General features: G+C 43.9%; 1 protein-coding gene across 4 annotated transcripts in view; it reads left to right on the forward strand.

Moving 5' to 3' along the window:
• The window catches only part of MFSD6 (major facilitator superfamily domain containing 6), a 505,049-nt gene that overhangs the window by 385,656 nt on the left and 92,662 nt on the right, over nucleotides 1-26,731 (forward strand). For all 4 annotated transcript variants that reach the window (XM_077275663.1, XM_077275664.1, XM_077275662.1 and 1 more), the window contains one exon: nucleotides 19,549-19,710. In XM_077275663.1, the coding sequence (XP_077131778.1) occupies nucleotides 19,549-19,710 (162 nt within the window). The remainder of the gene's footprint in view (nucleotides 1-19,548; nucleotides 19,711-26,731) is intronic.

Here is a 26,731-nt window from a genome sequence, read left to right on the forward strand (position 1 = left end):
TAGGGAGAGGTGTAATTTTCTGAGGGCTTTTTGAGCCAAGTGAGTCTTCCCAGACGATGTGTCTAAGAACGGATTGAGAGGTAGGTTAAAATCGCCTCCCACCACCAATCCCCCCTCTGCGAATAACTTCAGGGTTTGTAGTGTTTTACATAGCTAACTTATTTGATTATGGTTTGGAGCATATAGGTTGCATAAAGTCACATTGGTATTAGCAATAGAGCCTTTAAGAATAATAAATCTACCCTCTGGGTCTGACAAAGAGTCTTTTAGAGTAAAAGGAACATTATATAATTAATATATATATATATTATATTTATATATATTATATAAGTATGCTAGCTCCTCTAGAAACAGAAGTACCAGTACTGTGAAATCTGTGAGGAAAGTAGGATCTGGACATGTCTGGGACTCTGTTATGTTTAAAATGTGTTTCCTGTAGAAAGGCAATGTTTGTCTTTTTAGAATGTAAAAGTCTCAGAATTTGACTTTGTTTATTTGGGGACCGTATGCCTTTAACATTATAAGAGGCCAAAGTTATGTTGGCCGAGGGGTTACACTTAATCATGACTGAGTAGATGAGGAAGCTCTAAGTGTTCTTGAAGATGTACTATATCTGTACCAAATCCAATGCAACAAGGGAACATACCAAAACCGGGGGGAAAAAAAAGGAACATGTATATACAAACAAACTGCCCATCTGCCGCAGAGGCGGGGGCCAGGGAGTCCTCCCATAGCAGCTAGGGTGGGTGCAATCACATGCACGAGAGGCGATCTGTCAAACAAAAGATCAATTTAACAACATCCAAAATCCTTATAAAACTGTTATGCAAGATAACCATAACGGTAGAAGACAAGAAATCCAGAAGCGTATCTAAACAATGGCATAAAGAGTGAGTAGCTCACGGGGGGGGGGGGGCTTCTTTTTAACTCCCGTTTTCCCTTGTCTAGGGGATGCCCCTCTCTTGACTGGGGTCCAGTCATCATGTTCCTCCGAAATAGCTCTCAAGGGGGAAGGCGAGTGTGGATCCATGTCCGTGGGGAGCCAGGAGGGGATCTCTAGAGGTGTTAGATCGAAAGCCTCCCAAACCCCAGGAAGGTCATCAAGGCCTCTAACTATGACCTGCTTACCCCCTCCGTAGATCGCCAGGCCAAAGGGGAAAAGCCACCTATAAAGGATCTTCCTGGAGCGTAGAGTGTCCAGTAATGGTCTCAAGACTCTACATTTCATTAGGGTTGAAGGAGCCAGATCTTGATAAAGTTGTATGGGAGACCCCTCATAGCAGAGCGATTTTTTTTATCTCTGGAGGCCATCATTAAGGCAGCAGTATCTAGATAGTTCAGCAATCCACAAATAACATCTCTCGGTGGGTCTGTGGGCCTAGGTTTTGGTCTCAGCGACCTATGGACGCTTTCGATGATGATTTGATCTCATTTTTCGTGAGGTAACAGCAAAGCAAAAATCTCTTTGGTAGCCTTCTCAAGTATCTCCTGAGACACACTTTCGGGTAAGCCCTTGATTCTAATGTTTTTTCTCCGGCTCCGGTTCTCCTGGTCCTCCAACTCAAGAGCCGCGCTGTTTAGCTGGTGTCTGTGGAATTCCAAATGGTCGTTCATTGAATTTGATTGATTGACAATGGCAGATTGAGTGTTCTCAAGTGATTCAACTCTGTTTCCTATGTGTGAGAGATCTGCCCTCATGCCAGCAATTTCAGCTATTAAAGGTTTCATGGCCTCAGATAGAGACTTCCTGAAGAACGATCTAGAAAGTTTTCCTGAATCAGATTGGGGGAAGTCACTCCCAGAAGCCTCATTGCTAGAATCAGAGTCCTCCATTAGTTCCTCAGTGCCAGTATTAGGGTTAGAGTTTAAGTGTAGCTTTAGCTGTTGTTTTTTGTTTACGGAACTTCTCCATTTCTCCCTGTTTTCCTTGGTAGAGGGCTGGAGTTAAACTCTTAGAACATTCTTTGCTTGTCTTCACCATTATAGCTGCTTGGGTCTAGATATGTTAGCTTCTAAAATCACCTCCCGTCCATGAAGGGATTAGGTTGTTTTAATCATAATGTGGACAAAAGAAAAGTTTGTTTAACTAATCCTTTTGGTGTGTTCCGGTCCAGAACGCAGCATGGACACTAGGTGTCACTGTTTAAGCAGTGGAGAAGATTAGTGTCTTGTTGAACATACTTCGTACGTTATGAGATTAGATCACAAAACTTGTCTTGTTTATTAAATGTCACTTTGCGGCTATCTTCTAGGGTACCATCCCTGTAGCAGTGTATATGAATCTTTGAGACTTAGGGAGTTGCCAGCGGCACAGAGAGTAAATATGGAATGTTTAAAATTGCTGCTTGTTTGTCACACACCAGAGTGTTATTAGTGCGTTTACACCTCCTCTAGTTTGGCCCAGAAGATAATGGGTATGGGGCAGCAGTAAAGGAGGTATATTGGTGTGCTATGGAGGGGGAGCATTCCCCTCCTGATTATGGCACAAAAGAACTGCCCTCAGCTCTTTGCAGGGACAGAAAGATGGCGCCGGGAATGGCGGGAAAACTCCAGGCTCGTCTCTACTCTCAGACACACATCTCTTCAGCTATACAGCTGCCGGGACCGGCAAAGTACGGAGTGTCACAGCCGACAGCGGGCTCACTTAGCAGTTACTCCGTCAGGTGTGTCTCTCCCTCCACCCGGCCGTACTGTCAGGAGGCAGCGGCCAAAGCTCCGTGACACGCAGCTCTGCACAACCCAGAGGGAGGAGAGGTGTGTCGACATGCAGGGACACCGGCACAGGTGAGCGGCGGACCGTTCGGGCATGGGTGATTAGCTGGGGTGGAGGGGAGTTATCCAGAGAAGGGGGAGGTGTGTACCTTCTCGGTGACTCTGCCGCCTGCAGTGTTCTTGATCCATGCGACTTTCAAGATGACAGCGTCTCTATCGCTTCCCTTTCCATCCACCTTGGTCCGCTGATATTTTGAAGGGGCAAGGCTCTCCTCCTGCCCTCTGTGTCCTCTCAGGGTGGTCGCAGCACTTTTAGGCGAACAGTGGGATTATTTGGCTTATTATAACAAAAAAAAAGCCTCTAGGGAACAGTCTCAGAGCAAGAGCTCTAGTGAGATGCGACTGCTCCCTTTCACTATCAGGCCACGCCCCAGAATGTGGGAAAGTTTTCTGTGTTGTAGAAATGTTAGGCCTGAGAGGCCGGAGATCCTGTGTAATTCTTTCAATGGAAGAAGTGCACCATCTTCAAGAATGAGCTCTAGTGGAATTTGTTCAGCTCGGATGGGAAGGTATTCTAGTAAGTCTGTGACTTTAGTCAAGGTGGATAGAGCGGGCGCTAAAGGTACCTTCACACTAACTGATTTTGCAGCGATAACGATAGCGATCCGTGACGTTGCAGCGTCCTGGATAGCGATATTGTTGTGTTTGACACGCAGCAGCGATCTGGATCCTGCTGTGATATCGCTGGTCGTTGCTGAAAGTTCAGAACTTTATTTGGTCGTCAGATCGGCGTGTATCGTCGTGTTTGACAGCCAAAGCAACGATGCCAGCGATGTTTTACAGTGGTAACCAGGGTAAATATGGGGTTACTAAGCGCAAGGCCGCGCTTAGTAACCAGATGTTTACCCTGGTTACCATTGTAAATGTAAAAAAAACAAACAGTACATACTCACCCTCTGATGTCTGTCACACGTTCCTCGCCGTCTCCTTCCCGCACTGACTGTGAGTGCCGGCGGTACAGAGCACAGTGGTGACGTCACCGCTGTGCTCTGCTTTTACTTTACGGCTGGCGCTCTCACAGTCAGTGCGGGAAGGAGACGGCGAGGGACGTGTGACAGACAGCAGAAGGTGAGTATGTACTGTTTGTTTTTTTTACATTTACAATGGTAACCAGGGTAAACATCGGGTTACTAAGCGCGGCCCTGCGCTTAGTAACCCGATGTTTACCCTGGTTACTAGGGGACTTCGGCATCGTTGGTCGCTGGAGAGCCGTCTGTGTGACAGCTCTCCAGCGACCACACAGCGACTTAACAGTGACGCTGCAGCGATCGGCATCGTTGTCTGTATCGCTGCAGCGTCGCTAAGTGTGAAGGTACCTTTAACTATGGTAACATTTTTTCCATATTTTAATTGTGGCTAAAGTATGAATATTTTTTATATTAGTTAAGATTGGTTCAGCCTTTTGTCCAAGTAATATGGAGCGAAGAGGAAGAGGCGACATTTCTTCTTCTATATTCAACCATTGTTTTTCTTTAGAGTTTCTGATCCAATGAATTGTTCTTGAGATGTGTGCTGCTTGATAATATTTTACAATATCCGGAGCCCCCATCCCTCCCATTTCTTTTGGTAAAGTAAGGGTTTTAGAATTGATGCGTGGCTTGCTCTTTTGCCAAATGTAATTGAAAAAAAGGGAATGTATCTTAGGCTACTTTCACACTGGCGTTTTCTGCAATACGTCGCAATGCGTCGTTTTGCCGAAAAAACGCATCCTGCAAAAGTGCTTGCAGGATGCGTTTTTTTTTGCATTAACTTACATTAGCGACGCATTTGCGACGCATTGCCACACGTCGCAACTGTCGTGCGACGGTTGCGCCGTGTTGTGGCGGACCGTCGGGACCAAAAAACGCTACATGTAACGTTTTTTGCTCCCGACGGTCCGCTTTTTCCGACCACGCATGCACGGCCGGAACTCCGCCCCCACCTCCCCGCACCTCACAATGGGGCAGCGGATGCGCTGGAAAAATGCATCCGCTGCCCCCGTTGTGCGGCGGAGACAACGCTAGCGTCGGGGACCTCGGCCCGACGCTAGTGTGAAAGTAGCCTTAGTCAAGAAGGAGGAAGAGAGTTGAATTTGGGAGCATGTTAAAAATGTAGAGAAATTTTGGTAGGATTAAACTTTTTAGGATATTTTTCCTTCCCATCCACAACAAATATGTATCTTTCCAAGAGTGAAGAGATTCAGCTGCGCTTCGTAGTAATTGGTTAAAATTTTGTGCAAATAGATCCTTGTCAGACGCACATAGCTGAATGCCTAGATGTTTTAAGCTTTTTGGCTGCCAGGGAAATGAAAATGTAGTTTTGAGCTTATTTACTGTATGTACTGGCAAGCCTAAATTTAAAGGGACTCTGTCACCTGAATTTGGAGGGAACATTTTTCAGTCATATGGGCGGGGTTTTCGGGTGTTTGATTCACCCTTTCCTTACCCGCTGGCTGCATGCTGGCTGCAATATTGGATTGAAGTTCATTCTCTGTCCTCCATAGTACATGCCTGCACAATGCTCTTTAAAGGTTTAGAGATTACTAGTAGAAGATCGTCTGCAAATGCTGCTGTCTTGTAGTGCTCATCCTGGATCTGTAGGCCTGTTATATCAGTACATTGCTGAATAGCTTGTAAAAGTGGCTCAAGAGATATAACAAATATTAGCGGGGACAAGGGACAACCTTGTCTTGTACCATTATAAATTTCAAATGAATCCGTCAAAGATCCATTGAGTTTAATTCTAGCTGAGGATCTAGAGTACATTCCCATGATGGCAGATATTGTTGGTGGGGGAAAGCCAAAATGTGATAATGTTTCCTGTAGGAAAATCCAGTCAACCCTATTGAATGCCTTCTCAGCATCTATACTCATCAGTGCAATTGGGATTTTTCTTAGTTTAGCATATTGCATTAGATGTAAAATTTTATATGTATTGTCTTTCCCCTCTCTTCCTTTCACAAATCCAGATTGGTTTAAGGAGATTAATTGAGGTAGCACGGTTGCAACTCTGTCTGCCATCATTCTCGCATATAGTTTTAGATCCGTATTCAACAATGATATAGGTCTATAACTGCCACATTGTTCCGGGTTTTTCCTTCTTTATAAATCAGTGAGATTCTGGCTTCCAGAAATTGCCGGGGAGCTACACCACCTCCTTGAAGAGTATTACACATGCTAAGAAGGTGGGGGAGTAAGATCTCGGAATTAGAGCTATAACAATAAGCTGAGAAACCATCTGGACCTGGGGCTTTCCCCTTGGGGCACTTCGACAGAGCTGACTGGAGTTCTGCAAGAGTAAAAGGCTTAATCAAATGTGTTTGTTGAGAATTAGAGAGGGTTGGAAGCTTTAAGTGTTTTAAGAAAGTTTGAATATCTTGTTTTCTCTGACTTTTTTCTTTTCCTCTTCTTCCGGTGGTATTTGATATAGGGATTTGTAATAGGTCAGGAATTCTTTCTCTATCTCAGAGTAGTTCTGAGTCCTAAAACCAGCTTTTGTTTTAATAATATGAATGAATGTGCGGGCCTGTCTCTTTTTGATTAAGGACATGGTTAGTTTTGAGGCCTTATCTCCATGTACAAATATGTGTTTTTTCCAAGAAGTAAAGAACTTAGCTGATTGCTCTCTCAGAATATCTTTTAATCTTTGTCTTTTAGCTGTGGGTTCTATTAGGGTTTGTGGTAATAAGGTTTTCTTATGTTGGCATTCTAGACGTATTATCTCTTCATGTAGAGAGTTCAACTCCCTATTTTTCATTTTATTTAAATAAGATGCCATAGATATGAATTCCCCTCTTACCACAGATTTATGTGCTTCCCAGATTATTAGCGGTGATGTCTCCACGTTGTTGTTTAATTCAAAGTATGTTTTTATGCCTTTTTGGATACGGTGCTTATTTGAGGGGTTATCAAGTAGAGAGTCATTTAGTTGCCAAGATCTGCTTGGGGAGAATTGTTTGGATAGGATTAATTCCATCTTTACGTATGAATGGTCAGAGAACAGGGAGGGGACAATCTCTGCATGTTTAATTTTAGTTAATAAGGATCTAGGTGTAAACAGATAATCAATACGGTGATATGAATTATGAGGATGAGAGTAAAAGGTTTAATCGCGTGTAGATGGGTGCATATATCGCCAAATATCTATTAGGTTTAAGGAATGAAGAGCCTGTTTTAATCTAGCCAGATCTCTTAAAGAGATTGCATTTTTTTTTGTAGTATCTATATTAGGTTCGAGGGCCAGGTTAAAGTCTCCTCCTAGTATGAGGGTACCCTCCCTAAAGTCTCTTATTTTCTTAAATATGGCCAAGAGCCATTTCAGCTGTTTCTTATTTGGAGCGTAGATATTACATATGGTTACAGCCACTCCCGCCAAGGTTCCTTTTATCAGTAAGTAGCGGCCATTTGTATCTATCATTTGTTCGTGGAGTTGAAAAGGAATATCCTTAGCTATGGCCACCGATACTCCCCTTGACTTTTTTTGGGGTGAGGTGGCATGGAACCATCTGTCATAGTGTGCTTTCCCGAATGAAGGAACTTTATTGTCAGTAAAGTGTGTTTCTTGTAGGAGAAGTAAGTCCATACCTGTTTTCTTGAAGTGTGAGAGGGTGTAGCCTCTGGGTATCGGTGAGTTGAACCCTTTTGTGTTGGAACGTAAGTATCTTGAATGTCTTCTGATTATCAGCTATCTGGGTGTATCGTCTCAGGAAGGTAATCACCCCAAGGTGCCTGATGGAATGAAGGGAGGGGGAAGAAAGCCAGAAGAGGGGAAAGGGGGGAGGGCATAAGAAAAAATAAAGATTGAAACATAAAAAATTTAATAAGCACAACACCGCACTCAACTGAGTGCAACATTTTAGGAAATAGGAAATAGGACTGGAAGCAGTACCATACTGCCGGTTAGAGTGGAGGTAAATAAACTGTAACAACAACTGCATTATAAAGCTAAAGATAAACATTGCTTTTAACCCCTTCGCGACATGCGCCGTACTAGTACTGCGCTGCCGGCACTGCATTAGTGCCAGCCGCAGTACTAGTACGGCGCCCCGATCACCGCGGTCTCGTGCTGAGCGCCGCGGTGATCGGGTGCGGGTGTCAGCTGTATATGACAGCTGACACCCCGCAGCAATGCCCACGATCGGCGCTGTCGCCGATCGCGGGCATTTAACCCCTCTGATGCCGCTGTCAATAGTGACAGCGGCATAGAGGGGGATCACGCAGGGACGGGGGCTCCCTGCGCTCTCCCACCGGAGCAACGCGATGAGATCGCGCTGCTCCGGTGACCTGGAAGGAGTCCCCGGATCCAAGATGGCCGCGAGACTCCTTCCGGGTCATGAGATGACCCTGCTTGCCGGCGTCTGCTGAGAATTCCTCATAGCAGGCGCCGGCAAGCCTCTGCAATGTGCCTGTCACATCGGTGATCTGACAGAGTGCTGTGCACACTGTCAGATCACCGATCTGTGATGTCCCCCCCTGGGACAAAGTAAAAAAGTTAAAAAAAAAAAAAAATTCCACATGTGTAAAAAAAAAAAAAAAAAAATATTCCCATAAATACATTTCTTTATCTAAATAAAAAAAAAATCACACAATAAAAGTACACATATTTAGTATCGCCGCGTCCGTAACGACCCACCTATAAAACTATATCACTAGTTAACCCCTTCAGTGAACACCGTAAAAAAAAAAAAAAACCCCGAGGCAAAAAACAACGCTTTATTCTCATACCGCCAAACAAAAAGTGGAATAACACGCGATCAAAAAGACGGATATAAATAACCATGGTACCGCTGAAAACGCAATCTTGTCCCGCAAAAAAAAAAGCCGCCATACAGCATCATCAGCAGAAAAATAAAAAAGTTATAGTCCTCAGAATAAAGCGATGCAAAAACAATTATTTTTTTATATAAAATAGTTTTTATTGTGTAAAAGCGCCAAAACATAAAAAAATTACATAAATGAGGTATCGCTGTAATCGTACTGACCCGAAGAATAAAACTGCTTTATCCTTTTTACCAAACGCGGAACGGTATAAACGCCCCCCCTAAAAGAATTTCAGGAATTGCTGGTTTTTGTTCATTCCGCCTCCCAAAAATCAGAATAAAAAGCGATCAAAAAATGTCATGTGCCCGAAAATGGTACCAATAAAAACGTCAACTCGTCCCGCAAAAAACAAGATCTCACATGACTCTGTGGACCAAAATATGGAAAAATTATAGCTCTCAAAATGTGGTGATGCAAAAACTATTTTTTGCAATAAAAAGCGTCTTTTAGTGTGTGATGGCTGCCAACCATAAAAATCCGCCCAAAAAACGCTATAAAAGTAAATCAAATCCCCCTTCATCACCCCCTTAGTTAGGGAAAAATAATAAAATTTTAAAAAATATATTTATTTCCATTTTCCCGTTAGGCTACTTTCACACTAGCGTCGGTACGGGGCCATCGCGCTGCGTCAGCCCGACATACCGACGCATACTGTGCAAGCGCCGCACAACGGGGGGCAGTGGATGCTGTTTTTCCACGCATCCGCTGCCCCATTGTGAGGTGCGGGGAGATGGGAGCGGAGTTCCAGCCGAGCATGCGCGGTCGGAAATGGTGGACCGTCGGCACAAAAAAAGTTACATGTAACGTTTTTTGCTGCCGGCGGTCCGCCACAACATGACGCAACCGTCGCACGACGCTTGCGACGTGTGTCAATACGTCGCTAATGTCAGTCTATGGGGAAAAAACGCATCCTGCAGATGACTTTGCAGGATGCGTTTTTCGCCAAAATGACGCATTGCGACGTATGCAAAAAAACGCTAGTGTGAAAGTAGCGCTAGGATTAGGACTAGGGTTAGGGCTAGGGTTAGGGTTGGGGTTAGGGCTAGGGTTAGGGCTGGGGTTAGGGTTGGGGTTAGGGTTTCAGTTAGAATTGGGGAGTTTTCACTGTTTAGGCACATCAGGGGCTCTCCAAACGCGACTTGGCGTCCGATCTCAATGCGTTTTTTTTGCGTTAAAAACGCATGCGTTTTTATAGAAAAAAACCAGAACACACACTGAAAAGTCACCCACCACCATCAAGGTGATAAAGGGATCCAACCCCTAACCGTTTAATGAACATTTTCTGACAGTCATAGTGCCACGTATTTCAGTGCCACGTATTTCAGTGCCACGTATTTCAGTGCCACGATATTTCAGTGCCACAATATTTCAGTGCCACGTATTTCAGTGCCACGTATTTCAGTGCCACATCTTTCAGTGCCACGTCTTTCAGTGCCACGTCTTTCAGTGCCACATATTTCAGTGCCACGTATTTAAGTGCCACGATATTTCAGTGAAATATGTGGCACTGAAATATCGTGGCATTTACGTGAAATACGTGGCACTTATATACGTGGCACTTATATACGTGGCCACTGAAATATCGTGGCACTTATATACGTATATACGTATATAAATGTATTTCAGTGCCACGTATTTCAGTGCCACGTATTTCAGGTTAGGGGTAGGGGTAGGGTTAGGGTTTTTTTGTTTTTTCTTGTTTTCTTGTGTTTTTCTATAAAAACGCATGCGTCTAAAAAACGCATGCAGATAAAAACGCAAGTGTGAAACCAGCCTTACCCTTGGGAAAATAAAAACATGGGGGCTAAAATATAATTTTCGTGGAAAAAAATATATTTTTTATTTTCGCGGCTCTGCGTTATAAACTGTAGTGAAGCACTTGGGGGTTCAAAGTTCTCACAACACATCTAGATAAGTTCCGTGGGGGGTCTAGTTTCCAACATGGGGTCACTTGTGGGGGGTTTCTACTGTTTAGGTACATCAGGGGCTCTGCAAATGCAACATGACACCTGCAGACCAATCCATCCAAGTCTGCATTTCAAACGGCGCTCCTTCCCTTCCGAGCTCTGCCGTGCGCACAAACAGTGGTTCCCCCCCATATATGGGGTATCAGCGTACTCAGGACAAATTGGACAACAACTTTTGTTGTCCAATTTCTCCTGTTACCCTTGGGAAAATAAAAACGTGGGGGCTAAAATATAATTTTCGTGGAAAAAAAAATATTTTTTATTTTCACGGCTCTGCGTGATAAACTGTAGTGAAACACTTGTTGGTTCAAAGTTCTCACAACACATCTAGATAAGTTCCGTTGGGGGTCTAGTTTCCAATATGGGGTCACTTGTGGGGGGTTTCTACTGTTTAGGTACATCAGGGGCTCTGCAAATGCAACATGACACCTGCAGACCAATCCATCTAAGTCTGCATTTCAAACGGCGCTCCTTCCCTTCCGAGCTCTGCCGTGCGCCCAAACAGTGGTTCCCCCCAATGTATGGGGTACCAGCGTACTCAGGACAATTTGGACAATAACTTTTGTGGTCCAATTTCTCCTGTTACCCTTGGGGAAAAAAAATTGCGGGCTAAAACATCATTTTGTGGAAAGAAAAAATGATTTTTTAATTTTCACAGCGCTACATTCTAAACTTTAGTGAAACAACTGGGGTTTAAAAGTGCTCACCACACATCTAGATAAGTTCCTTAGGGGGTCTTCTTTCCAAAATGGTGTCACTTGTGGTGGTTTCCACTGTTTAGGCACGTCAGGGGCTCTCCAAACACGACATGGGTTCCGATTTCAATTTCAGCCAATTTTGCATTGAAAAGTCAAATGGCGCTCCTTCCCTTCCGAGCTCTGCCATGCGCCCAAACAGTGGTTTATCCCCATATATGAAGTATCAGCGTACTCAGGACAAATTGCACAACAACTTTTGGGGTTCAATTTATCCTGCTACCCTTGGGAAAATAAAAAATTTGGGGCAAAAAGATCATTTTTTGTGAAAATTAATATTAATTTTTTTTACGGCTCTACATTATAAACTTCTGTGAAGCACTTGGAGGTTCAAAGTGCTCACCACACATCTAGATTAGTTCCTTAGAGGGTCTACTTTCCAAAATGGTGTCACTTGTGGGGGTTTCCACTGTTTAGGCACGTCAGGGGCTCTCCAAACACGACATGGGTTCCGATCTCAATTCCAGCCAATTTTGCATTGAAAAGTCAAATGGCGCTCCTTCCCTTCCGAGCTCTGCCATGTGCCCAATCAATGGTTTACCCAACATGTGGGGTGTCAGCGTACTCAGTACAAATTGTACAACAACTTTTTTGGTCCAATTTCTCCTGTTACCCTTGGTAAAATAAAACAAATTGGATCTGAAGTAAAAATTTTGTGAAAAAAAAAGTTAAATGTTCAATTTTTTTTAAACATTCCAAAAATTCCTGTGAAGCACCTGAATGGTTAATAAACTTTTTGAATGTGGTTTTGAGTACCTTGAGGGGTGCAGTTTTTAGAATGGTGTCACTTTTGGGCATTTTCTGTCATATAGACCCCTCAAAGTCTCTTCAAGTGTGAGGTGGTCCGTAAAAAAAATGGTTTTGCAAATTTTGTTGCAAAAATGAGAAATCGCTGGTTAACTTTTAACCCTTATAACTCCCTAACAAAAAAAAATTATGTTTCCAAAATTGTGCTGATGTAAAGCAGACATGTGGGAAATGTTGTTTATTAACTATATTATGTGATATAACTCTCTAATTTAAGGGCATAAAAACGAAAAATTTGAAAATTGCTAAATTTTCATAATTTTCGACAAATTTCTGTTTTTTTCACAAATAAATGCAAGTCATATCGAAGAAGTTTTACCACTATCATAAAGTACAATATGTCACGAGAAAACAGTCTCAGAATCACCAGGATCCGTTGAAGCGTTTCAGAGTTATGACCCCATAAAGTGACAGTGGTCAGAATTGTAAAAATTGGCCGTGTCACTTAGGTGAAAACAGGCTTTGGGGTGAAGGGGTTAACTAATGTAGACAAATTACACCATTGGTTAATGAGGGAACACTCAATGTCTGGGAGAGCTATATAAGATCCCAGTCTCATTAGGGTTATCAATGTAAATATAGTGCTCTCCTCAAGTGTCTGGGTCTTTGGTGGGAGTCGTTCTGGATCCTTTGCGTCTTGTTTTCTGCGATTTAGGAGTGGAGACAGATTGCCATGGTATAGGAGCAGGGAGAGGTTGCAGTGGAGAGGCTGCATGAAAGGTCTCGATGTCTGGGTACTGGTCTAAGGTGATGTTTAGTTCTTTGCACATTCTCCTGATGTCAGTCGAAGATCTGGCTTGGAGTCTTTTACCCTCTGTGGTAACCTGTATCCCAAATGGATATAGCCAGCGATATTGCAGTTTTTCTTGAGAACAGCCTCAGTGAATGGTTTAATTAGGTAACGTTTCTTCAAGGTTATTGCTGATAGGTCCTGGAATAGTTTGAGATGCGATTCTTCAAACTTAATTTCTTGTGCTTCTCTCACACATTTTAGTATCAAATCTTTAGTGCGAAAGTCAAGGAATCTACATAGTACATCTCGAGGTGGGTCTCCTTGTTTAGCTTTTTTAAGTATTTGCCCAGATCCGATTGCGAAGTTACAGTATTTGCTTTAGTTGGTCTAGGTGTTTTAGTGCCGGATTTAACCATTGTGTAATATGTTGATTTATGAATTGGCTCCTAATTCCTCCTCTAGCTGGCTAAGATGGAAATTATAGTTTCATCTTATCAGAGTTTTAGCAAGGTAATGAGAATGCCAGGTCTATTACTGTGTTCACAGTTATAGGTCTCAGAGGACTTTTGTAGTGTTCTGAAGATAGGAAGATAACAGTTCCTTTAAGTGGCCATTAGGTGTCAGCACAGGGCCACGTATCTGCAATCGAGCAGTTTGAAATCTTCCACTATCAAAGATTGGTTAATTTCTCTAGGTTCTAATTATGATACTGAGAAGGCTAAGGAGACTCACAGGTGCATAGATTATGAAGTCTATGTTATCAAGTCTTTATGGTGGCGGGGGTTTAGAGGATTAAGCTATTTCCTCTTAAGCTTAGGTCTTTAATACAGCTTCAGTATTTGTACCTTTAGATGAAAATGGCGCCAATTTGGGTGCGCAGATCGCCAATTCCCTGGTGTCCCCCTTCAGTTGTTGTTTAATAAGAGGCGAGTGTCCCCTATCTAAGTAATGCCAGTTCCTTCCCAGGCAGCTCTAGGTACCGGGCCCCACAGCACTTGGCTCCGGCACTGTAACCTCTCTCTCCAAGGAGAATCGGGCGTGTTCCTTGTTTATGGGGGACCTACTTGTTAGGGAGACACCGGATCTTCACAGTACAGTTCTTCTTACCGCAGGTGATGCGGCGCCAGGTCTGGAGGAGCAGCTGCTGCGATCGGCGCTCCTCTACTCCGGTCTGCTAGGTGAGCTTCACACCGCTGTCGGTCTCCCGCTGATGATCGCGGTGGAGATCCCGGCGGTCAGCGACGCGTTGGGAATGTAGATGCTGCTTTAGGGAGGCAGCTCCGGGGTGTTCGGCCAGCAGGTGCTAGGTGGAATCTTCCACACTCAGGCGCTGCTCCGCACTGCACCGTGCAATCTGAGGTCGCGGCTCTGCTGTAGGTAAGGGGAGGGGGGAATTGGGCGGGAAACGTCCCTGATGAATCTGCGGTCCACTCGCCTTTCGCAGGACTCCTCACCGGCAGCCGATCTCCCCCGATGAAAATCGCCGGATTTCCAGCAGTAAGGTGTGAGTCTCTCCGCAGTTCTCCTCAACCCGATCTCCCCTTTGTAGAAGGGAGAGATGCGACAGGTCTGTGGACAATTGGCGGGCGGTATTTTCTTCAGTCAGGCCTCAGGCCTGCCTGCAGGCCTCAGAATTCCTATGTGTCTGGAACGCAGATATGCGACCAAAATGAACAACAAATGTCTCTAGAGTTCAGAGGCAGATATATGGTGCCTTCCAGTTGTGTGGATGGGTCTGCAAAACCCTCGGATTAGTCAGATTATAATCTCCAACAGAGGAGCTCATGGAGAGTGCACCCTGCTCCTTCAGTTGCTAGCCACGCCCCCCCCTTCTAACTTCCTAACAAAAAAATGGTTCAAAATTGTGCTGATGTAAAGTAGACATGTAGGAAATGTTATTTATTAACTATTCTGTGTTATCTAACTCTGATTTAAGGGTATAAAAATTAAAAGTTTGAAAATTGTGAAATTTTTGCCAATTTTCCGCTTTTTCACAAATAAACGCAAGTCATAATGAAGAAATTTTACCACTATCATTAAGGACAATATGTCCCAAAAAAGCATTCTCAGAATAAGCGAGATTCACCCACAAAGTGGCTCAGTCCTTAAGGGGTTAAATAGATTCAGGGTGCCAGAAAAAGAAGAAAAAAAACTGTGACCATATTTTACGAATTACACTATTCAAGGAATTAATCTAGTTGTGTAGTGCGTATTTTGAACCTACAGAATTTTTTAACATTGGGCTGTAGAAATTGAAAAAAAACCCACTAAAAATGTTAAATTAGTTTAATAATATGTATATTTTTTCACAAGTTGTAACTTGTAACTGGTGAAAATGGGTCTGGGCCCCACAATTTGCTACTCAATTTCTGCTGAATTTAGTGATACCCGATCTGAGTTCAGAAACTACCATTTACTCACAAAGCAGGGCTCAGAAGGTAGTTATTTATTTTAGCTAAGATTTGGCTGGAAGTTTGCAGAGCCACAAGTAGGGTGCCAGACCAACAGAAAAAAAAACTTCACTGACTATTTTGGCTCCACATACAGTATATTTTCCATAAAAATGCATGGAATTGATTTTGCAGAGTGAAAATTGCAAATATGGCAGGTTTGTCTTCATATAGTGTGCCCAGCTTGTGCTACTTATTACTGCCATTTATTTTCCTTCGCTTTCCATAGCGACTATCAGGATTTAGATTAAGGGATTCAGTTCCCTACATATAGTATGTGGTCAGTGAACTATATTGCCCAGGATGCTCAGCTGGAAGCTGCTTTTTCTGCTGGCTTTTACAGATTTAGTTTATTACTACAATTTCTTCCTGATGTAATGTTCCCTATGGAAACCTTTATCTTGTATGTCTGGCACTCTCCTGGGGTATATGGTGAATGAGATGTGACCCCAGCCTAAGAAAAGCATTAGTGTGCTAATTAAGATTGGCAGTGTTTAGTTTTGTGGATTGGGTTTTCATTATAAAAAGGAGATGGATGAATTGCTCTTAGGCTATGTTCACACGTTGCGTTTTTGCGGCGTTTGGCTATGTGCACACCCTGCAGATTTTGCTGCGGATCCGCAGCGTTTCCGCAGCTGCGGGTCCGCAGCGGTTTCCCATGCGTTTACAGTACAATGTAAACCTATGGGAAACGCAATCCGCAGAGCACATGCTGCGGAAAAAAACACGCGGAAACGCAGCGGTTTACATTCCGCAGCATGTCAATTCTTTGTGTGGAATCCACAGCGGTTTTACACCTGCTCCATAATAGAAAACCGCAGGTGTAAAACCGCAGTGGAATCCGCACAAAAACCGTGGTAAATCCGCAGGAAAAACACGGTGTTTTTGCCCTGCGGATTTATCAAATCCGCTGCGGAAAAATACGCAGAGGATCATTCTACGTGTGCACATACCCTTTTTCAGCTTTGATTCCACCACAGAAGCATGAACACAGGTCACTAATGCAAGACATATGTGAAACCATAAAACTAATTTTGGAAGCAGAGCTATTTGATCAAATTATTTAAAGGAAAAAGATTTTTATGGCTGAAAAAATAGTGACTATTCTGAAGAAAACAGTTCATTTGCGTTAATCAGAAAACACACAATTACAAATGTGACAGTGGGGGGAAGGTGAACTGGTCAGAAATTGTTTACCTAACACATGACCAGAAGCAATGAATTTGCATGACACTCTTTACTTTCACACTTTGTTCAGCCATTGAGTTGCTCAGGCATTGTACAGTCTCACACCTTGGTCTGCCAATGTTTTTACTTTGTATGCATCACTATTTTAATTAAACTGTACTAATCCCAACTGCCATCTCAGGTGATGATACCAAGACATTATGGTTTAAACATTGGAATATCATGAAAATAAATGGGTTTCACATACTGGTGTACCTGCATTTTTTACTGCATTTTTGCACTTACTCTTTGCTTTCTATGGGTGAAAAAAGGCTGAAAGAACTGACATGGTGCAGTTTTCAAAAACGCAGTAGTTTTCCAAACCAGTCAGGAAAAAAAATGTGGGCGCATGAGTTTTCTGAAATCTCATAGACTTTGCTGGTACTGTAAAACGCACCTTAAAATTTGCATAAAAAAACACAAAAATGCAACTATTAATGATGGATTTTTTTTAAACTCCGATTTAAGATCATGTAATGATATACTGTATTTTTTGGATTATATGATGCGCTTATTTCCCCAAAATTTGCGGTGAAAATGGGGGTGCGTCTTATAATTCAAACATACCGTATATACTCGAGTATAAGCCGAGATTTTCAGCCCATTTTTTTGGGGCTGAAGGTCCCCCTCTCGGCTTATACTCGAGTCATACCCGGGGGTCGGCAGGGGAGGGGGAGCGGGGGCTGTGTAATTATTCTTACCTGCTCCCGGCGCGGTCCCTGCACATCCCTGCTTCCAGCGCTGCATCTTCTTCCTGTACTGAGCGGTCACATGGTACCGCACATTACAGTAATGAATATGCGGCTCCACCTCCCATAGGGGTGGAGCCGCATATTCATTACTGTAATGTGCGGTACCATGTGACCGCTCAGTACAGGAAGAAGATGCAGCGCTGGAAGCAGGGACGTGCAGGGACAGCGCCGGGAGCAGGTAAGTATACGGGGAGGGGGAGCGCTGCGCAATAGTCACCTCTCCTCCGTTCCGGTGTGGCTCCGTCTTCGGCGTCCTCTGTGTCACGGGAAGCCTAGGTAGGCAAGAGCTAATAACCCGGGCCCCTGCGATTTCCCTCAGACTAGGGAAATCCTGACTGACCCTCTCCCAGAGTTTACACTGATGGTGTGCATGTCTGGGCCTCCATCCTCACCCTATCTCCTGTTTCAACCCTAGGCTGAAACCACGACCCACCACCCAGTGAAGAGACCACACACCAATACCCACAGTTAGCACAGACAAGGATAACTGAAAATATGAACCACGCCGCAGTCACACAGGAATATACTATAAATGCACAGGGCAAAACGAATACAAATATAGGAAGGAGAAAATATGACAACGGGAAATACACCACCAGATACGATACTCCTTCTCCTAGATAACCACTCCAGACCGAGATAACCAAGCACAAGACAGAAGCTATAATCGGTGACGCCCAATGTTCAGAAGAACTATTTAAAGGCAGTGGGTGTGACCCAGCCTCCAATCCAAGCACCAGCTAAATTAACCCCGGACCAGCTAGATAAAATCTAGCCGACGCCACTGAGCACATAGTGGACAAAAGCGGAATTACCGCTGTCTGTCGAACGCCCTGGTATGAACAGCGTCTGACATGACACTCTGGCTGTGACGCTCAGGTCAGAGGGCGCGATGACGTGGTCAGTGCGCGCCGTCTGCCTGAAAGTCAGTGCGGAGAACACTGAAGACGGAGCCACACAGGAAAGAGGAACAGGTAAATATTAAAAGTGCCGGGGGCCTGAGCGACGGAGAGCTGAGTATGTGATTTTTTTTTTTTTTATCGCAGCCACAGCATATGGGGCAAGTGCCTGTATGGATCATCTATGGGGCCATAATGTTTGTGCAGCACTATATGGGGCAAGTGCCTGTATGGAGCATCTATGGGGCCATAATGTTTGTGCAGCACTATATGGGGCAAGTGCCTGTATGGAGCATCTATGGGGCCATAATGTTTGTGCAGCACTATAAGGGGCAAGTGCCTGTATGGAGCATCTATGGGGCCATAATGTTTGTGCAGCACTATAAGGGGCAAGTGTCTGTATGGAGCATCTATGGGGCCATTATTAACCTTTATGCAGGATTATATGGGGCATATTTTAATATGGAACATCTAATGGGGCCCATCAAACTTTATGGAGCATTATATGGGACTCCTGATTCAATATGGATATTCAAAAACACTTAACCTACTGATGTCTCAATTAATTTTACTTTTATTGGTATCGATTTTTATTTTTGACATTTACCGGTAGCTGCTGCATTTTCCACTCTAGGCTTATACTCGAGTCATTAAGTTTTCCCAGTTTTTTTGTGGCAAAATTAGGGGGGTCAGCTTATACTCGGGTCGGCTTATACTCGAGTATATACGGTACCTTACCGGCTGCGGTTGAGTGGCAGAGGCAGGAGTGGGCAGGCCTGAAGCAGGGAGGAGGTGGTTTTCGGAATTGTGACTCTACAGGTATTCGGTGGTGCGGGGGCTCCACCGGCATGGTTTACATTGCGGTGGTCTTCAGGACAATGGCTGCCGGGTGCGGCGCAGATGGAGTTCTTGATGCCAAGATTTTGAGAGACAAGATCTCTGCGCCGAGATCTTAATCTGTGCATGCGCCACCCCTGGCTGCCATTTTCCCAGAGTCCACCGCAATGTAAACTATGGAAGTGCGGGGGCTCTGGGCTTTAACAAAATGTTGGCTAAGACCCCGCACCATCAAACACCCGCAGCATCGCACCTCCAAATACCTCTTCCTTCCAGCTTGGGATCCACAGCATTGCCCCACTCCTGCCTCCTGGGACCCCGCTCCACTGCAGCTGACACCCATGGTAAGCAATAAGACTCTCACAGATTATAAAAAGCACCACCATTTTATTAGTTTTTTTCCCTATTTTTCTCGCCAAAATTTGGGGTGCATATTTTTAATCTGGTACGTCTTTATAGTCCTGAAAATATGGTATAATAAGCAATTTAGTTTCTACATTTGCATTAACACGGTATTACTGTATTGCATGATTATGTTATTACTCTTACAGGTGTGACCCATGCAGCCGTGTGGGCAGCTTGCATTTCTTATCTGAGTGCCGCAGTTCCACCTGCATTACGGACTTCTGCTCAGGGAATCCTTCAAGGCCTTCATCTTGGACTTGGAAGAGGCTGTGGTGCTATGATTGGAGGTGTATTGGTCAATTTCTTTGGTAAGAATTTGCTGTTTCAATTAAGACCTGTCTCATTTCAGCAATCACTGACTTGAACCCTTAGCATGTTCCTTCAAAGGCCGGGGTCATATTAGCGTATCATATCCTATGCGAGAGCATAAGATGCGATATGCTAATGACACTCAACTCTTGCTCTGCTGTGAGCATGATCCGACTGTCAGCACCCTGCGCTATGATGCTCTCGCATGAGAGGATCGCAGCGCAGCCGAGGAGGAGACTGAGGAATTAATTTCTTCATCTCCTCTGCTGCCAGCATCAGCAGGAATCTCACTGCACTTAGGTGGTATCCGAGTGCAGTGCAGTGTTTCACATGCACCCATAGACTTATATGGGTGCGTGCGATTCCAATTTAGCATGCAATTGCATCATGCTGTGTTTTTTTGTCCATCTGATCGAGATCGCATCGGAGCAGGGGGAAAATGCCATTGAGCACAGAAGCATAGGATTAAATTGGTACAAATGCAATCCTATTTTAAATCAGATTACATTCGTCTGATTTAATCGCAAGTGGGAGCGAGCCCAAAATCCACTTTACATTTCCATCTCCACAGCCTGTACCACATTATAACATATATCAAATACTGTGATTTTAAACCTGGCTGCAGTATTCAAATATGATGCAAGTGCCCGCTTTAATACCTGAAGGTATGGGTGATTCCTGCTACAACATTACAGGTTAAGGCGGTATCTGCTTAAAATATTGGCCTTTTTGTTTTGTGGCATCATTACGGTATATTTTTCATATAGAGAAGAAAAAGGATTTGTTCCAGCAAATCAGTACAGTTTAAAAGAATCGGACGCCATAATAGCGCCCTTAATCATAGGATAATTAACAGGAAATATAGACTAGTATATAAAGGAAAATAATCCAATCACAAACAAGTGTGGGTAATTCCATTTGAAATACAGAAGATGGGCAGAACACTGACAACACGCTGGTATAAACTATTTTTCCCCCAAACTTGATAAATAGAAAACAGGACATTCCTGTAATTCATCCCATTGGGATGTCCCGTGTCTAAATGTAAGATCCAATATGCTTCCCTTGTATCGAGATGTCTGTCAATTACCACCACCTTTAGGAATAAAATACTTTTTCAAGTCCAAAAAATGCAAAATGTCTGTGGTCTCCTTTGTGAATGGAGACAAAATGTTTTCCTGCACCTGAACACAGTTGTGCTCAAAAGTTTATATACCCCGGCAGAATTTTTGCTTTCTTGGCCTTTTTTCAGAGAATATGAATAACACCAAACCTTTTTCTCCACATCTTGTTTAGTGGTTGGGTGAAGCCATTTATTGACAAACTACTGTGTTTTCTCTTTTTAAATCATAATGACAACCCACATCCAAATGACCCAGATCAAAAGTTTACATACCCTTGTGGTTTTTGCCTGATAACATGCACAGAAGTTGACATAAATGGGTTTGAATGGCTACTAAAGGTAACATCCTGACCTGTGACCTGTTTTCTTGTAATCAGTGTGTGTGCATAAAAGCTGAGTGAGTTTCTGGGATCCAGACAGATTCTTGCATCTTTCATCCAGTCACTGACATTTCTGGATTGTGAGTCATGGGGAAAGTAAAATAATTGTCAACGGATCTACGGGAAAAGGTAGTTGAACTGTATAAAACAGGAAAGGGATACAAAAAGATATCCAAGGAATTGATAATGCCAGCCAGCAGCATTCAAACTGTGATTAACAAATGGAAAATCAGGGGTTCTGTAAAAACAAAACCACGGTCAGGTAGACAAACAAAAGTGTCGTCCACAACTGCCAGGAAAATTGTTCATGATGCAAAGAAAAACCCACAAATAACATCAGCTGAAATACAGGACTCTCTGAAAACTAGCGGAGTGGCTGTTTCAAGATACACAATAAGGAGGCACTTGAAGAAAAATGGGCTGCATGGTCGAGTCGCCAGAAGAAAGCCATTACTGTGCAAATGCCACAAAGTATCTCGCCTATAGTATGCAAAGCAGCACAGACAAGCCTCAAAACTTCTGGAACAAGATAATTTGGAGTGATGACACCAAAATTTAACTTTTTGGCCACAACCATAATCGTTACATTTGGAGAGACAAGGCCTATGATGAAAGGAACACCATTCCTAGTCTAAAGCACGGAGGTGGATCACTGATGTTTTGAGGATGTGTGAGCTACAAAGGCACAGGAAACGTCAAAGTTGAAGGAAAGATGAATGCAGCACGTTATCAGCATATTTGCACTCATCAGCCCGGCAGCTGTGCATGGGACATGCATGGACAGTCTAACATAACAACGATCCAAAACACAAGGCCAAGTCGACCTGTCATTGGCTACAGCAGAACAAAGTGAAGGTTCTGGAGTGGCCATCTCAGTCTCCTGACCTCAATATCATTGAGCCACTCTGGGGAGATCTCAAGCGTGCACTTCATGCTAGACAGCCCAGAAATTTACATGAACTGGAGGTTTTTGCCAAGAAGAGTGGGCAGCTTTACCATCTGAGAAAATAAAGAACCTCATCCACAACTACCACAAAAGACTTCAAGCTGTCATTGATGTTAGAGGGGGCAATATACGTTATTAAGAAATGGGATATGTGAACTTTTGATGATCATTTGGATGTTTTAGGCTGTCATTATGATTTAAAAAGGAAACACAGTAGTTTGACATTAAATGGCTTCTCCCAACCACTAACCATGAGTGGAGAAAAAGTTTTTGTGTTATCCTTCTATATTATTTCAAAACACTCTTTTTCGGTGATTACTTTGTATCTCCATTCATAGTGCACCCACACACACAAATGATACACCATTTGAAAGGTAAACTTGCCCCCTTCAGCAAGAAAATAGCGAAACAAACCACACATCCACGATGTTATCACAAAATACATTTTAAACATTAATTTTCATAAAACTGCAGTAAGAAAAAATGACCTGCAGGTGGCACCACACTACCCCAAAGCACAATACCACAAGGCTGAAACAAATCCTAACATTTGCTTTGGGGACTTTCCAGCTTGCCGAACTCCTTGCCCAGCCGATTTCAGGCAAGTACATATAAATATTTGCTACATATGTGGGGGTAGAATAAAAGTAAAACTTTACCTGTTTAAGACTTCAGCTTTAAAACTGAAGATATAAATTAATGCAGCCTAAAAGGGACAGGACTGGTTCTGAACAATCAGATTTTCCGTATTATTGGACAGCCACTGAAAAGTCTATCTTCCTTCTAAGGTTGCAGCTTATTGGTGACCTGGAGTCACCTCTGGTTCCAAGTAAAAAACTGCAGCGATGATATAACTCAGACTGTACATTGTTTCGCGATGGGAGAGATTGGTGGAAACAACTTTGCAAAAATTGAAAAAAAAATCAACCGTAGGGAAAAAAAAAAGGTAAAATAATCTGCAGATATTACTTTTTTTTAGAAGGGATATTCCCAGTTATTTTACGTAAATACGCTCAGTTATGGGGTCAATTCTCCTTCATCATTTTTACTGTCAAAGTGGCACTGCTGTACAGGGAGCTGCTCTGTTCACATACATAGGGCTGTGTTGCACTTCCCTACACTGCAGATAGATGGCAGTGCCGCTGTGGAGGGGAAAAAAATCCTGCTGCCCCTGTTCTTTTGCAAGAATCAGACAATCAGACCCCTTCTGATCAGTAAGTAAAATACCATTATGTTTAATGTTGGGGGATCTCCTTTAGGTTGGAGTCATACACAACGTATAAAAAATTGGTCCGTTTTACATGGACGAGAATCGCAGAAATGTCCCCTGAACAGTGATCTGCATATCATCCATGTGCAGTGCGAGGATGCGATTTTCTCACATGTAAGCATCCGTATGACATCCGTATGGCGAGATTTTCTCACTGGCTTGCAAAATGGACATATAATGGATCCATGGGCTCAAATATTCGTGAAAACATATATACAGTCTCTCTCTCTCTCTCTCTCTCTCTCTCTCTCTCTCTCTCTCTCTCTCTCTCTCTCTCTCTATATATATATATATATATATATATATATATATGTGTGTGTGTGGATATATATATATATATCTATATATATGAGGCATCGTGATTGCTAATCCCGCCCCCTGCACAGTAGCTCTGCCTCCCACCACATCACCACACACAGTCCCGCCCCCCACCTCATTACCACACACAATCCCGCCCCCCAACCCATCACCGCTCACAATCCCGCCCCCCAACCCATCACCGCACACAATCTCGCCCCCCAACCCATCACCGCACACAATCACGGCCCCCCACCCCATCACCACCCATAATCCCGCCCCCCACCCCATCACCACCCATAATGACGCCCCCCCCACCCCATCATTACCCATAAAAATCAACACCCATAAAACATCGCCCCCCCACCCCATCACCACCCATAATCCCGCCCCCCCACCCCATCACCACCCATAAAACATGCCCACCCCCCACCCCATCACCACCAATAATCTCGCCCCCCACCCCATCACTGCCCATAATCCCGCCCTCCCACCACCCGTAATCCCGCCCTCCCACCCCATCACCACACGTAATCCCGCCCTCCCACCCCATTACCACCCGTAATACCGCCCTCCCACCCCATTACCACCCGTAATCTCGCCCTCCCACCCCATTACCACCCGTAATCCCGCCCCCCTACCACATTACCACACGTAATCCAGCTCCCCCACCACTCGCAGAATAATCTCGCCCCCCACCCCATCACCGCCCATAATCCCGCCCTCCCACCCCATCACCACACGTAATCCCGCCCTCCCACCCCATTACCACCCGTAATACCGCCCTCCCACCCCATTACCACCCGTAATCCCGCCCCCCTACCACATTACCACACGTAATCCCGCTCCCCCACCACTCGCAGAAATGTCCCCTGAACAGTGATCTGTATATCATTCGTGTGCAGTGCGAGGATGCGATTTTCTCACATGTAAGCATCCGTATGACATCCGTATGGCGAGATTTTCTCACTGGCTTGCAAAATGGACATATAATGGATCCATGGGCTCAAATATTCGTGAAAACATGTATACAGTCTATATATATATATATATATATATATATATATATATATATATATATATATATATATACAGTGGGGCAAAAAAGTATTTAGTCAGTCAGCAATAGTGCAAGTTCCACCACTTAAAAAGATGAGAGGCGTCTGTAATTTACATCGTAGGTAGACCTCAACTATCGGAGACAAACTGAGAAAAAAAAATCCAGAAAATCACATTGTCTGGTTTTTTATCATTTTATTTGCATATTATGGTGGAAAATAAGTATTTGGTCAGAAACAAACAATCAAGATTTCTGGCTCTCACAGACCTGTAACTTCTTCTTTAAGAGTCTCCTCTTTCCTCCACTCATTACCTGTAGTAATGGCACCTGTTTAAACTTGTTATCAGTATAAAAAGACACCTGTGCACACCCTCAAACAGTCTGACTCCAAACTCCACTATGGTGAAGACCAAAGAGCTGTCAAAGGACACCAGAAACAAAATTGTAGCCCTGCACCAGGCTGGGAAGACTGAATCTGCAATAGCCAACCAGCTTGGAGTGAAGAAATCAACAGTGGGAGCAATAATTAGAAAATGGAAGACATTCAAGACCACTGATAATCTCCCTCGATCTGGGGCTCCACGCAAAATCCCACCCCGTGGGGTCAGAATGATCACAAGAACGGTGAGCAAAAATCCCAGAACCACGCGGGGGGACCTAGTGAATGAACTGAAGAGAGCTGGGACCAATGTAACAAGGCCTACCATAAGTAACACACTAAGCCACCATGGACTCAGATCCTGCAGTGCCAGACGTGTCCCACTGCTTAAGCCAGTACATGTCCGGGCCCGTCTGAAGTTTGCTAGAGAGCATTTGGATGATCCAGAGGAGTTTTGGGAGAATGTCCTATGGTCTGATGAAACCAAACTGGAACTGTTTGGTAGAAACACAACTTGTCGTGTTTGGAGGAAAAAGAATACTGAGTTGCATCCATAAAACACCATACCTACTGTAAAGCATGGTGGTGGAAACATCATGCTTTGGGGCTGTTTCTCTGCAAAGGGGCCAGGACGACTGATCCGGGTACATGAAAGAATGAATGGGGCCATGTATCGTGAGATTTTGAGTGCCAACCTCCTTCCATCAGCAAGGGCATTGAAGATGAAACGTGGCTGGGTCTTTCAACATGACAATGATCCAAAGCACTCCGCCAGGGCAACGAAGGAGTGGCTTCGTAAGAAGCATTTCAAGGTCCTGGAGTGGCCTAGCCAGTCTCCAGATCTCAACCCTATAGAAAACCTTTGGAGGGAGTTGAAAGTGAGTGTTGCCAAGCGAAAAGCCAAAAACATCACTGCTCTAGAGGAGATCTGCATGGAGGAATGGGCCAACATACCAACAACAGTGTGTGGCAACCTTGTGAAGACTTACAGAAAACGTTTGACCTCTGTCATTGCCAACAAAGGATGTATTACAAAGTATTGAGATGAAATTTTGTTTCTGACCAAATACTTATTTTCCACCATAATATGCAAATAAAATGATAAAAAAAACAGACAATGTGATTTTCTGGATTTTTTTTTCTCAGTTTGTCTACCATAGTTGGTCTACCTATGATGTAAATTACAGACGCCTCTCATCTTTTTAAGTGGTGGAACTTGCACTATTGCTGACTGACTAAATACTTTTTTGCCCCACTGTATGTGTGTGTGTATATATATATATATATATATAAGAGGCATCGTGATTGATCGCTATTCCCGCCCCCTGCACAGTAGCTCTGCCTCCCACCACATCACCACACACAATCCCGCCCCCCACCTCATTACCGCACACAATCCCGCCCCCCAACCCATCGCCACACACAATCCCGCCCCCAACCCATCACCACCGCACACAATCCCGCCCCCCAACCCATCACCGCACACAATCTTGCCCCCCACCCCATCACCACCCATAATCCCGCCCCCCACCCCATCACCACCCATAATCCCGCCCCCACCCCAT

Source organism: Ranitomeya variabilis, chromosome 7, assembly GCF_051348905.1.
Source record: "Ranitomeya variabilis isolate aRanVar5 chromosome 7, aRanVar5.hap1, whole genome shotgun sequence".
Lineage (NCBI taxonomy): Eukaryota > Metazoa > Chordata > Amphibia > Anura > Dendrobatidae > Ranitomeya > Ranitomeya variabilis.